Raw genomic sequence first — 14610 nt, forward strand, 5'->3', positions numbered from 1 at the left:
ATGGATCACTTCAATCAATTTAAATTTAAATAGTATTCCTAGTCTCATGTTATATTTAAAGCGCATATATATTATGAATCTCACATTGAAGAGCTTCATAAGTAAAGTCTGGGTTTATAAGTTTAAATTACTCTTCACCTAATATAATAGTGTTTTGATATTGGAATTTTTTTCCTTTGAATTTATGTTCATTAACACAACCAATATTTCTGTCTACCAAAATTTGCATGGGTATGATATCAAATGGGATACTAGTTTTTTTTTCTTCATATTAGATAATATAATAATTTTAACATAATCCCTCTGTTTATTTTCATAAGGGACGAATAAGAGTTTAATTCTTTTTTCTCATTATAAGAAACAGTTTTCTTTTAGTGGAAACATTTATTATAATTTTTCACTCATACCCTTATTAAAGTGGAGAGAAACATTCTCTCATTAATAAATGAATTGCTTTAGTCAATTTCCTTAAGGGGTATATATCATGGGAACAAGCATTTTCTGTCCACTTACATATTTAAAACTTCTAGCTATATTAACTTATTTTTTATTTTTTTATATTGAGAAAATAGGTATTTATTTTTGGAGAGAATTACAATGAAATCGCCAAAAAAAAATTACAAAATAAGTCTAAGAGGTTGGCATTTTTTATTTTGGAATTTGTCATTACACGCTGTTTAGGTTGTTATTGAGACTTTTTAATAATTATTTTCTTTGTTTGAGACCTCATTATAATTCTCTCTTTTTTTAAAACAAAAAAAAAAAGGAAAGGGAGGGAGCACATTAAATATATAGTCTATGTATAGTAGTTTTAAATATTTCTTATAACAAGATTTAGCAGTTAAAAGGGCTTTTTTGATTGGATACCAAACTGAAGGGACCGAATTGAAATACTAACTTGGCCCCCCATAACTTCCAAATTTTCAACAAACTACATACTACCTCGGTTCTAATTATAAGACCTCATTTATAGTTTACAAATATGTATAAACAAAGTCTTATAATTAAGACCAGAAGTAGTATATTTCACGTATATATGCGCCATCTCTATAAACGAAACTGAACTTACATACAGTTCAGACCCTTCAGAGTGTGGCAGACCAAACTGAGAAAAAATAAAGAAATATAACAGATGAAAATATATATTACTAACTCATCGACATTTTTTCTTATCATAATCATCATATGTATATATATTCTCTTTATTGCTTCATTATTCTGAGACATATATATAAAACTTTAAACCTCTCTTGGGTCTACAAAAAGAGCTCTAGTTGGGGGTGTTTTGGTTAAGTCATGAAACGTAGTAGTAGTACAATTGGAGGCATCATTATTTTTGAGTTCCTTTATGCACCACAAATCTTCAGGAGTTGACAGCAATTTCCAATGTGGAATGTGATGTTTCAGTTCATCTCTGCTTCCTCCAACTTCAGTCACAACAATCTTACAACTCTCATCATCTTCCTTATTACACTTGGCAGCCATGTTGTGCACAAACTCACACAACCCTCTCACAAGCTTCCCTGAGAATGGCCCTTCATGGTAAACCCCATACAGAAAATAAAACCCAAATGGGCTGAAGAAATCAGGCAAAGTTGGGATCTTAAGACATGGGAAAATCTTATCAAACAAACCCCAACTCTTTGTGTATAATAAGCAATAGAAAGGTGCTTTCCCTAGCCTCAGCTTGAAGATTTCTCCACTATTCCACACACTAAGCATGGCCCAACTATTGGGGACTGTTTGGCTATCAGACCCAAAGTAATCTCCTTTGAAGTGAGCCACCCATGTCCCTAAACTTAGCTTGTTTCTGAGTATTTTGTCTATGTCACTGGGGAAGAACTCAGTAGTGGACCCCATGAATCTTCTGTACAAAGATTCAGCTTGGTCGATCTTGATCATTGAAATCTCAATGTTGGATGAGATTCTGAGGTATCTATGGTTTACTGGGTTTACCAGAATAGAGGGTGTTCTGAACTTTGTGTAGCCAAACTTATTCATGAAAAGACCAACAGAAGCCTGATTCTCTTTCTCTGTGGCCATGTACGCGTAATCCACATCTTTTGATTTGAACCATTCTTCTAGTTTTAAAACAAGGCTTGATCCTATGCCTTTTCTTCGAACATGTGGCACAACCCTCAGACCTAGGACATAGCCTACCTTAGCCAATTCCTTGTATCGTACTGTAACAAGTTTTATAGATCCTTGAATGACACCAACCAGTTCCTTGTCCAGTTCTGCCACCTAATCATCAACATCCCAAGTGATATACGTGTGTTTCGAATCAATTAATGATAATCAAATATATATGTATGTATATAGAGAGAGAGAGATGAAGAAAGACATATATGTAGATATACACATACCAGCATCTTGTACATGGGACTGTTTCGGATTCTACAAATGGGATCGCCCATAGTGTCTGTGAAGAGAAAAACGCTTTCTGCTGGCCCTACCTCGCACCTTCTCTCGAGATTTTCCACTTGAGCTCTATCAGATTGTTCTTCATAGCTCCTGATCTTGAACTCCATCATCAGGAAATTTAATTATTACGATACCCTGTGTATGTGTGGAAGATATGTGAACTAAAAGGTGTTTCTGATAAGAAAAACTGGAAGCCAAAGGTAATATACGAAATCCATAGAGCAAACGAGAAGTGTTAACATTATATGTATATATCAGAAGGTAGAAGCAGAAGAAGAGAAGAAGGGTTTGGCTCACAATTCATTATCGTAACCATTTTATATGGAGTGGGATCGATGGAAAGAGGAGGTTTTTGGGGGGGGGGGGGAGAGAGAGAGAGATTTGAACTTGCGAATGTTCTTTATGAGAATCATGAATAACCTAGGCTTCAATAATAATAATAGCAGGCAAAAGTTAGGTTAATAATAGAATGTGTTTTTTGTCTCTAGCTTTTTTGTGCCCACTCTTTAGCTTTGATTAAGCCATCATATATATCCACGCTAGGTTAAGGGCTCACGCACGCGCTAGTCTTGTGTGTTTTGTTGTCCCACCATGATTTGTTCACCCAATTAACAATCAGATTATATGCACAATATCAAGCCTACATTAAATAGGAAAATAAAAAAAAAAGAGTTGAGCACCAACTGAGAAAAAGCCCTTTTTTAGCATGATTATTTTTTATTTTTAGGTTAATATAATTTTTGGTCCCTTAAACTTATCCTTATTTTGGTTTTCGTCTCTTAAGTTTCTTTTTATTTGAATATTAGTTCTTATAATTTAATAAAAGCTGAACCATTTTACCCCTTGAGAATAAAAGCGTATGGCTAAAAATTTAAGGGACTAAAAGCTAAATTCGTGCAAACTTGATAAACTAAAGATTATATTGACCTTTTCTTTTCTTTTTTTTAAATTTACAATACTCAAACCCAAAACTTGCAAACCAATCACATGGTAGGTTCGATCAAGAGTTTTGGATGAATCAACCGACTTGGATTTTATATTTTTTTGTCCTCAATCTAAAATGATGCTATTTTAAAATCATAATTTAGTTTCTACCCAAACACTTCATGAGCTACAAAAGGAGAGAATAAGAATCCTTTAATTAAATTATACGGCTTTGGTCTTTATTGTTTATCACTTATAAAAGTTTCTCATGTATCAAGAAGAACATTAAATAGACGAAATTTTTTATTTTTGTCCTTATTAAAGAGATATGGATATCGGAAAAACACTATTTGAGTTAATTTTTTTAATTATAATCAATAGGTTCAAAATCGGAAATAAAACATTAAAAATCATACAAGTAACTGACAAAAAGGACCGAAATCCTCTCTACAAATAACAAACAATAAGGACTAGAGTGGTACTGTTTTACTTATGATTTGGTTAACCTCCGTTCAACCATAGTTAAATTATTGACTCTTAAAACATTGCCTCAACCAATTCAATAATTACTCCGGTTTTCAGAACCTTAATAATTAATAACCCGCCTAGTGACTATAGGTTAATTCAATTTTGTTTTCATCCATCTTTGATCCAAGTACATAAGGAATACAGAATGCCCCACACTAAATTTGCAAATCCTTCTTCAATCCGTACAACAAATAGGGTCGGCAGGTTTCATGAAGAAATATCTTCCAAGAATCTAATCATGGATTAAGGATAAAGAATAAACTAAAGATGGTTTGATCAATTAATCAATCTACCAACTATCATGTATGGTGGCTGCTGATTCAAAGATTTATTAACTAATTAATTATGGTATAACAGGGTACGTGTACCCATATGTGCCTTACGATGTGTGTTAGCGAGAAGAACATGATTTGAGTGAATTATATGTATTATATATACATGAGATTAATTTAATTAATTATTATATTAAGGGTTGTTAGTAATTTTGATTAGGTTTCAAATAGCTTATTATTGGGAATGTCCCTATCTATTTATAAATATAAATAATATATATATATATATATATAAAACACAAACACAAAACGAGGCTTTTCCCCATATTTTAATTTGCCGTATTTTTTTAATGACGATATGTTTTGGTGTGGCCCCTTTTCCTCTTTAGACATTAGATTCGAAAGTGAAAGTGAAAACTTCCACTAAAGCCATGCTTAATTATTTAGCTTTCTGCCAATTATAAGTTTTATTGCTAATGACAAGGTTGTCCTATAATAATTTTAAATAAATTATTATAATTAGGTTATGGCTGCAACCACAGACTAGAGTCACAACCTTATTGATCATAAAGTTAACTTTTTGGAAAATTGTTGTTCTGTGTTTTGGGGATGTGGCCAATTATCAAAACAATAATAATTATCAGGTCGCTAAAAAGTGGGAAAACGTTATATTCAGAAAGCTGTGGATCCAGATATTTTAAAATTACTTATCAACAACTCGAGATGATTCATAATTCTCTGTTCTTTTTTTTTTTTTCAAGAATATTAGTTCTTAATGTTTGAGATTAATGGAATTGCCAAATGGCAGCTTGAGAGCATCGATCAATTGCTAAAGAAAGATTGGGTATTTTGTTTTTTGATTTCAACGATTCATCAATTAATTTTGTGTTAATTATGGTAGATCAAGCATTAAATCAAACGTACCAAAATAGTTTTCGACCAAATAAAGATTTTTTTTTTTGTAGTCACTCAAATGCGTAAATAATTACCTAACATACACCAACTTATTGGCTTCCCACCACTGAATTGAGGATAAGAGAGTACGTACAACAAAGTTGTTTTTTCAAAAATAAAAATAAAAATTCATGATAAAGGCCATCATTTTGCTAACTATAGTTATTACATCTAGACCGATGAAAATTAAAAAAAATACCATTATAAAACATAAAAGGTACAGAAACTATGTTATTTATTTACATGCTGTGAACAATTAATTAATATCATTATAAAATATCATTTTGTATACCTTTTATCTCATGTATACTTAAATATAATTTCACGTATATATCTTGTTGTCTAATCCCACTCTACACTGTACAGAAACAGTTTTATCTTCTAATGAATTTTGTCAAATTAAATTCCATATGATAGTTTTGAAAACTTCTCTTTCTAAGCTTAAATTTAAATCTTAGCAAATTTGCATGGAAGAGTTGAGATTCCTTAATGCGTGGCAGCTTTATGAGTTAATAATACCTCTTTATATATAGATTGTGAATTAATTTGGATACCCTTAGTCAATTGTTGAAGATGAGAGACAAAGTATGAGAAAAATTATAATAAAACAGTTCCAAATAAAGGAAATAATTGTTTTACCTGTTCCATTTACATATTAAACTTCTATAGATTTATATGTAGTTATTAATACTTGCTGGTAATTATTATTTTCATTTGGAAGCTCAATATAATTCTCCCCAAAAATATATGCATAATTGATTGTCCTAAAGATCAGTTTTCTCAGTCCATTAATTGTCAAATTATTTTATGTACTATTATTTTTTTTAGGCTAAATTATTTATTCAGTCCTTTGACATTATAAAAATTTTAATTTGGTCTCTTAACTTTAAAAAGTATATTTTTAATCATTTAACCCTAAAATCATTAGTTTTAAATGATGATTTTTTGTGATAATCATGACTATTTTGACAATTAAATTTAATATGCTGGTATTTGGGAATGTTCTTTCAACATTCAGGATATTAATATCATCATTCTATGTTAATGGTTTTAGAGTTCAAGGGCTAAAATATATTTTTTAAAATTGAGAGACTAAATTGAAACCTTAAATAAAGGACTAAAAGTATATTTTAACAGTTGTTTTTTAAATTTATTTTTTGCTGCACCGAAGAGAACTAAAAACATGAGTAGAAAGTGCAAAATGAACGAAACCATTATGAAAAAATCTCAAAAAAATGATTGTTAAATTTTAAAATTCTAAATCAGTATTGGTTACTACACCCAAAAAGAAAATAACTACATTTGAAAAACAAATGACAACACATTTTTGTAATAATTCTTGATTTGAAATTTTGAAATTCAACAATATTTTTTGGGATTTTCTCAACTATTATTTCAAGTATAATTAAAACAATATATCTTTCCATCACAATAAACTAGACCTTAATTAATGTATATCTCATGATTTGACATCATATAAATATATATATATATATATATATAATTCTAATCATTAGCCTTCACAGTCTGATTTTTAGTGGGAACCTTAAACGTAAGATCCGATCCTATCTTTTTAACAGTTTCTGTAATTATCTTTCCCAAGGACTGCGTTTGGTGTTTCTTCACATCTGAAAGTGGATGAAACAGAAGATTTAGCAGGTGGTCATGATCAGAACATCCAAATCTTCTTATATATATAGCTAGAGACTTTATGAACAGTTGATACATATGACGAACATATATATATATATATATATCATTTCTCAGTCAATGAAATAAAAAAAAATGCTCCATCCAGATTCTAAATATAAGAATTATATAAGTTTACAAAAAAATTAAAAAAAATTAGTTAAGTTAGTAATTTGTGTTGGCTTTCCAAATTATTACTTTCAATAATTTGCACTGGAAACTTCCCATTGATGGAAATGTTCTTAATATATGCAATCAAGGAAGAATTATAAAAATTAAGAGACAAAATGAATTTAAGTCTTATACTACCTCTGGTTTGATCCATAATATAAGAGTTGGTTGGGAGTTAGATTTGATTTTAAATATAAGACCTTAATTTACTTTGTCTCCTATTTTTCTCAAAATATCCCTATTAATTGTAAGAGGTTCCCACCACCAAAGGGTATTTCAATGCACATGCATGATCAAAGATGACAGTTCAAAAAGGCCAACACACATTTGTGACAAATAACTAACTTAATTATTTTTTTTAATATCCTCAAATTAGTTATCTAACTTTTATATTAAAAACCAGAGGTAGTATTTAGGATCAAAACAAACTCTTTACCACTAGGTTTTGGAGGAAGTAAAAGAGAAGAGTTATGTTAGGCACAAAGAAGAATGGATATTATCTCAGCTGGGAACTGTCTGGACAATTCTGGAGAGAAGTTTGGCTGTTAATGGGACCTCTCCGATTGAAGAAGAGATGTGAGAGCCATGAAAGTTCGAGACATACATAAGCACTATTATTTTGTTTTCCTTTATTTGTCGTAAGTTGGTTCTTGCAATTATATCCTTTAACCTCATAGTGTCCACTATCTATGCTCGTGACTTGGATTTCCATTAAATTCAATTCTCTTCATCCCCTGTCACATTTCACATTGTTCTTTCTTTCTTTCTTTTTCCTTTATCTGGGTTATTATTGTGATGAGTTTGGATTCAATGCATTGCATAGATTTTTGGTTTATTTTTTTTTGGGTCAAAAATACATATCTTCCACTATTTATTTTGATCTCTGGCCTTTATTCATCAACCTTCTAGGTGATGATGTCATATCTGCAACACTAAGCAGGATGATGCCAGTTTGAAGCTTGAGTTGGGCATTATGACGCGTGATGATAATAGAGAAAAAATCAAAAGAAACAACAAAACTATTTTTTCAATAAGATTGGGATAGGTCTCTTGTAGCTCCAAGTTACTTGGCTTCAATAGGTTTTAGTGGCTGTTTGGAAAACACCAAAATCACTTTAAAAATTTTTTTTTGTGTAAATTAAGATAAAACTAATGTAAAACAAGAAGAGAAAATGAGAAAGAGAAGAGATCTAAGGAAGAAAAGAAGAGGCAGAAGGAGAAAATAGAATAAAAAAAGAGAAGTCAGGAGAGGAAAGGAGAAAGAATGATAACTATCAATTTGATTCAATGATTCAAGTCTGCCCTAGAATGACAATCCTAGATCTAATTATACTAAAACCATAATGAAAATGAAAATAATAATAATAACTATTCTAATGGTAAAAATACTAAAATACTAATAAATCTAAATAAATCCTAAAATGATAATAAATTCAAAATAACTCAAATATCTTAGAATATAATAAAATCATAAATATTTCTTTTCATATCCCATTATTTCTCTCCTGCTTGAAGAACTTGGCTCCGGACAAGTTAAAAGTGATGCGCAAAGCTAGGGAGGTAAGGACAGGATAAGACTTAGACATAATGCTTCAATTTGAAAATCTCTTCCAACAAGTGAGGTACCGGAAAAGAAAACCTTGGCAGGAGTGAGCAACTAGATCTTAGAGAACATCTGGAAAATCTTTCCAACAGACAAGATATTATTGGAAAAATTTGTTTAGTAACAGGGCAACCTTGAGAGGTGCAACTTTCAGATAAGGTGGCATTGTAAAATGATGAAACTGATTCTTGCTGGCCACAATCTGAGAAGAAACCACCTTATCTACCAGTTGGACAATTGGATCATCCCTTGCAAAATTATTGTAAATAATGATAAGAAGATTAGATACTGCCCTTACTTCAGTCACAAGCAATTCTAATGGTACATGTCGAGTAATAGAGTTCAGATGAGTTAGAGGTGCCACTTGAATTAGATTGACAATATCTTCTTCCATGTCTAGTGAAGGAGCTTTGACCTCTATTGGCTTGGTTGTTTGGAGAGTCTCTTCTATTTGATTCTCTTACTTATCGAAGAATTTCATAAGCTTATCAATTCCCTTATTGACTCTCTTTTCAAACTCATCAAACACATCATCACATGCTTGCTTCCAGCAATCAAATTTTGCTTCAAATTGTTCTATTCGTACCTTGCAATCAAATTTTCATTGCATGACATGCTCATAACTCTCATGAGCATGATCAGCATAGATGTATTTTTGATGAATGGAGTATTCATGTTAACCATAGTTTGAGTAATGGTATCGATACTCATCATTTCTAAAACCTTGTTAGTGTCCGAATACAGTGTCATATTCATACCAGCCCTCCATATGCATGCTTCATTTATAGCTCATATTCACAAATCAATAGCATCACACGTTCTCTTTTGTTTCACTCTTTTTTTTTTTTCATTTTTTCATTTTTCCTTTTTTTTATTACATTTTTATCTCTCTCTTTTCTCCCTAAAAGTCCAGAGAAGATAAATACAACAAATAAATAGTAATAAAAATCGAAAAAGAAAAATAGCCACTGGTCCATAATTGGAGGGATAGCAAAAAGGGGTCACAAGTCACTACAAAAAAACAGACAATTAGCGACGGAATTTAGTGACGGAATTTTCGTCGCTAAAATGTTTTGCGACGGAAATTAGCGACGGAATTCCGTCGCAAACCAATTAGCGACGGAAATAATTCCGTCACTAAAACTTCTGTTGCTAATTAATTTGCGACGGATTATGAGATTCCATCGCAAATTTAGCCACAGAATTTGCGACGGAAAATTCCGTCGCAAAAATATGATATTTCATCGTAAATATCGGGATAGTGCATTTCAACTTTGAGACGAACACAAAAATTGCCACGGATTTGCGACGGAATATTCCGTCGCTACTTTGCGTCAGAAATTTTATAGATTTGCGACGGAATTTTCCGTCGCAAATCTATCATGTACGACGAATTAGCGACGGAATTTCCGTCGCAAATCCGTTAGAAATTTAATTTTTTTTGCCAACGTTTTCTTTTCGTCAAAAATTTGTTTTTGGTAGCTTTTTCTATAAATAATTTATAGGGACAGGAATAAATTTTTAAAATGTTAATCAAATCAAATTTTTTTATAAAAACCAACATGAATTAAAGATAATATGAAGTACAATAAATTGTCTAAAATTTAAAAACATAACAACTGAATAAAAAAGAAATATCAGAAGCCTGTTCTATAAATATAAATAGACACAACTAATGTCTCAACAGTTATTTCCTGTACTATCTTGGTCAGATGGCCCGGATATTTTGTTCTCAAGTTCCTTGAGCCTGGACAAGATTGTATCTTTAAGATTTTGATTCTCCTGGCGAATCTCTTGATTCTCTTAGCGAATCTCCCGATTCTGTTGCATAATCTCTTGATTCTGTTGCCTAAGCTCTTGTACCCTATTTTGCAATTCGGACTCAAATTTTGGATGGAGTCCTGTGTTGTTGATAGAAGAAGAAGACACATGAGAGGAAGAGCCAATGTCTTTACCCTCAGATCCTAACCCATACAAGCGGCCCTTCTTATTTTTACCACCAGTAACCTCAAACCACATATTAATGTCTTCAAGATCATTTGATTGCACACTTTGAGAAGTTGCATCAGAATTCATGGATGCCTTCCGCCTCATATAATCATCTTATAATAAAGCAATGTTATTTGACAAAGTTTGAATAATGCATAAAAGTATATAAACCAAATAATTATAGAATAATTAGATAGCAAAACCAATTATCACAATTTTAAGGAAATCTATCATCTCATGCTGAGAAAAAATAATTCACCCAAAACATTAAAATAAATCAAAACATTATATATGAAGGAACATAAACTTCAAAATTGGTTTTTGAAAATTCAACACACAATTGAATCCAACACATTTAGTCAAAGCAGATAATACATACATATATGTCAAAGGATAAAAGTCCATCCACTGGTTCTATCTCAACCACACAACATACTTAGCTTAACTTAATGACTCGTTGGAAAATTTGCAGGGATGAAAGAGAAACAAACAAAATTACTAACCAGTTATATTTCTTAAATCTCATAACATAAAACCGGTTTAAAAAGATCAGCTTAGCTTAGCTATTTCTTTGATGTTATTTGAAAGTTAATTTCTGTATGTTTTGTATGTTTTATCAGAATTAAAAAAAAATCGTAAATTCTTTTAATTGTGTCTTAATTAACAAAATTTTAATTTTATCCCTTTTTAATATCTATTTTTTCCAAGAAAAATAATAATACACATCATACCAACAAAGAGTGAAATAGTACATTTATAACAAGTATTTACAACAAATATTTAATGATGTAATTTATAAATGGGATAAAGAAGCATTTTTCTTCTTCTTTATTTTATAAAGAGAACCAGAAGAATAAATTGCATGATGAGTAATACTACAATGGACACTTAAAATGCTTATACTGCAAAACGACCAAACGGGACTGGTCTGAATTGAGTGGCTTATTCGCCCATTTTTGTTTTCCAATAACTCGGAGCTGTGTCTAAAAATTAGCGCAGATTCAATTCAACAGCATCACTTGTAGGAGCCTGCCTTCTATTCTACTAATTTTATTTAATTAGAAGGACCAACACAAATTATACGATATCATAAGCACAATCGAAATTACAACCTCCCACTTACTAGGCTTCAATCTTTTGCAGTGCTTCTGATTATAAGAAAGTTTTCATACCATTAGTGACATGAGATTACTAAGATGTTTATTCTCATGTATACAATTAACTCAACCACGGTTCAAAATTAAATTTCAGAATTATGACACCATTCAAATCATCCCCCAATATATTTTGATCTAATTGCTCAGTCCTATGACAAATAAACTCTATGCTTCCACGTTAGCTTCCAACCAACTTCAACAAGAATTGGATATTAAAAGTAACAAATGACCAACTCTTTTGAAATGTGATAAGAATAGTTTTAAGATTTTGAACATTTTTCAATGATAACTTTTCAATCAGTAATGACTTATTTTCAATCAAATTAGTTAATGAAAAACATCAATCAACAATGTCATGTTCAATCACCTAATTATCCAAATTATTTTGGTGTTTCAACTTCACAACAAGATTTGTCACAAAAAGATTTGTCACAAACATATTTAAAAAGACTCACACTATAACTAGTTAGGTCCCCGGCCATCAGCACAATTCCATTTCAATAACTCAATATGGCAAGCATATTAAACAAAGACTCACACTACAACTAGTCAGGCCTCCGACCGTTAGCACAATTCCATTTCAGTAACCCAATATGACAAGCATATTAAACAAAGACTCACACTACAACTAACCAGGTCAAAAAACGGAATTGCGACGGAAATTCCGTTGCTAATTTTTCTGACAGAATTGTGACGGACTTGCCACGGAATTTAGTGACGGAAACATTCCATCCCAAATTCCGTCAGTATTCGTCATTTAGCGACGGAATTCTGACAGAATTTAGCCATGGAAATTTTTTCCGTCAGAAATTCCGTCGCAAAGTTGGAATAGGCTAACCCCACCTCTTCTGCAAATTACCCATGGATTTGCGACGGAATTGTGACGGAAATTCCGTCGCTAATTTTTCCGACGGACTTGCCACAGAATTTAGTGACGGAAACATTCCGTCTCAAATTCCATCAGTATTGGTCATTTAGCAACGGAATTTGCGACGAAATTATTCCATCGCTAAATTCCGTGGCAAGTCCGTCGCAATTCTGTCGGAAAAATTAGCGACGGAATTTCCGTCGCAATTCCGTCAGAAATTAGCGACGGAATGAACATCGCTAATCCGTTGTTTTTTTGTAGTGAGTGCAAATTTCGCCAGAACTCTAGGTCACGAAGTGTAACTTTTGTGAAAATTCAATTCTGGATGTTGCACCTTTGTCAGCGTGCGGAATCCACTTGCAAAAGAACGGAGTGGTACGTGACTACTTCTTTCACCATGAAACTTCATGATCTAACTGATTCCTCCAGCTGCTTCTGGTAGAGGTGTTTTCCTGATGATCAGACTACAGGAAGGTGGTGAATGACAACAGAGAACAGCAGTAGATATGAAGGAGTTTGAAGGGAGGACGTGTTTGGTGGTTCAGGAAAAGAATTCAGGTGTAGGAAAGGAGATTACAACCTAGCTCTGATGCTAAATTGATGTAAAACAAGAAGAGAGAATAAGAAAAAGAAGAGATCTGAGGAAGAAAAGAAGAGGCAGAAGGAGGAAAAAAATAGGAAAAGGGAAAGTCAGGAAAGGAAAGGAGAAAGAACGATAGTCAATCTGATTCAATGATTCAAGTTTGTCATAAAATGAAAATCCTAGATGTAATTATACTAAAACAATAGTAAAAATGAAAATAATAATAACTAATTCTAATAGTAAAAATACTAAAATACTAATAAATCTAAATAAATCCTAAAATGTTAATAAATTCAAATCACTCAAATATCATAGAATATAATAAAATCATAAATATTCCTTTTCATATCCAATCAAAAACTCCTCTCACATACTTATCTTGTATAATATAAAATCACTTCCAACAATGAATGTGATGAGAATGAATGTCATGCGTCTATTTGTCTTTCTTTCTCTCTCTCTCTCTCTTATACAAAGGTCACGAAAAAATGTAGAATCTAGAAAATTGGGAGAATTATAATCAGGTTTTAAGAAGAAAGTTTCATTATCCTAAAGTTCATTGCCAACTGAAGAGTATATAATGACAAGTTTTAGAGTATGAAATAAAAACAGATTCAGATTGGTCACTTGTTATTGAGATTTTTTAGTAATTAAATTTTTTTATTAGAATCTCATAGTAATTTCCTCAAGAAAATTTTCCTACGCTCTACAAAAGGGGTAGGGGTATCAAGAATATATAATGTCACTATTGCTACAGAAAAGACTACAATTGACGCTTGACGCTTGTTCTTGATTGGCAGTTGTTATTTTGATTGTCAAATAGTTTCGGTTTTTAAATTTTAGAAACATTATATCTTTTTGGCATTTTAGAAAACAACAGTCAAGCATATTTGAAGCTGATATTTATCTTTCTTTCTTTTTTCTTTTTTTAAGGAAAAACCGTCATATAGACAGATATTTATCATTTGCTTCCAAATAACTGTCAAGTAGCTAGTCTCACTTAAACTTTTATTTTGAATCCTCGTGCCCTTTCATTTTTCTCGGATGTGAGCTCTTTTTCCATTTCGATTCTCTCTTCGCTGCCACTACAGACCACTATTTAGTTAAACCCACCCATAAACTCTGATAAAACACCCCCAAAAAATCTCCACAAATCCAAATCCAAATGATCCAACCAGCAGTTGCACACCGTGATTAGCTTTGCTCACTATAAAAAAAAAAAAAAAAAGTTTCAACTTTCAATAGTGACTCTCAATGTCCCTACTGAAGTGTGACTTCAACAATGACATTAAGAGTCACCACTAAAATTACGACTTTCTGCAACGACAGAAAAGTTGCTGCCAAAAGACACTTTCTGCAATGACAAAAGAGTCACCTCTAAAAGCCCCTTCAATGATGACAAATGTTGTTGTCAAAACTTAAAACTGTCACGGCTAAAAGTCACTTTT

At 31.8% G+C, this 14610-nt stretch overlaps 1 protein-coding gene across 1 annotated transcript; it reads right to left on the minus strand.

Annotated features, from left to right (window-relative positions):
- Positions 1 to 1167: 1167 nt before the first annotated feature.
- LOC114759828 (probable N-acetyltransferase HLS1-like) lies at positions 1168 to 2658 on the minus strand. Its single transcript, XM_028949074.1, has 2 exons — positions 2367 to 2658; positions 1168 to 2244 (listed from the first exon to the last, which is right to left on the minus strand). The coding sequence occupies exons 1-2, from the start codon at positions 2532 to 2534 to the stop codon at positions 1240 to 1242; spliced, it is 1173 nt and encodes a 390-aa protein (XP_028804907.1). The 5' UTR covers positions 2535 to 2658; the 3' UTR covers positions 1168 to 1239.
- Between the last annotated feature and the right edge of the window lie 11952 nt (positions 2659 to 14610).

Source organism: Neltuma alba, unplaced genomic scaffold, assembly GCF_004799145.2.
Source record: "Neltuma alba isolate B1F8T4 unplaced genomic scaffold, ASM479914v2 tig00010901_pilon, whole genome shotgun sequence".
Classification (NCBI taxonomy): Eukaryota; Viridiplantae; Streptophyta; class Magnoliopsida; order Fabales; family Fabaceae; genus Neltuma; species Neltuma alba.

What these genes read in the sequence shown, in the direction of transcription:
- LOC114759828 (XM_028949074.1), bottom strand. Translation starts at nt 2,534, where the DNA reads ATGATGGAGTTCAAGATCAGGAGCTATGAAGAACAATCTGATAGAGCT. An exon ending in GTCCCATGTACAAGATGCTG is followed by an intron (nt 2,245 to 2,366) that starts GTATGTGTATAT and finishes GTTGATGATTAG; the next exon opens with GTGGCAGAACTGGACAAGGA.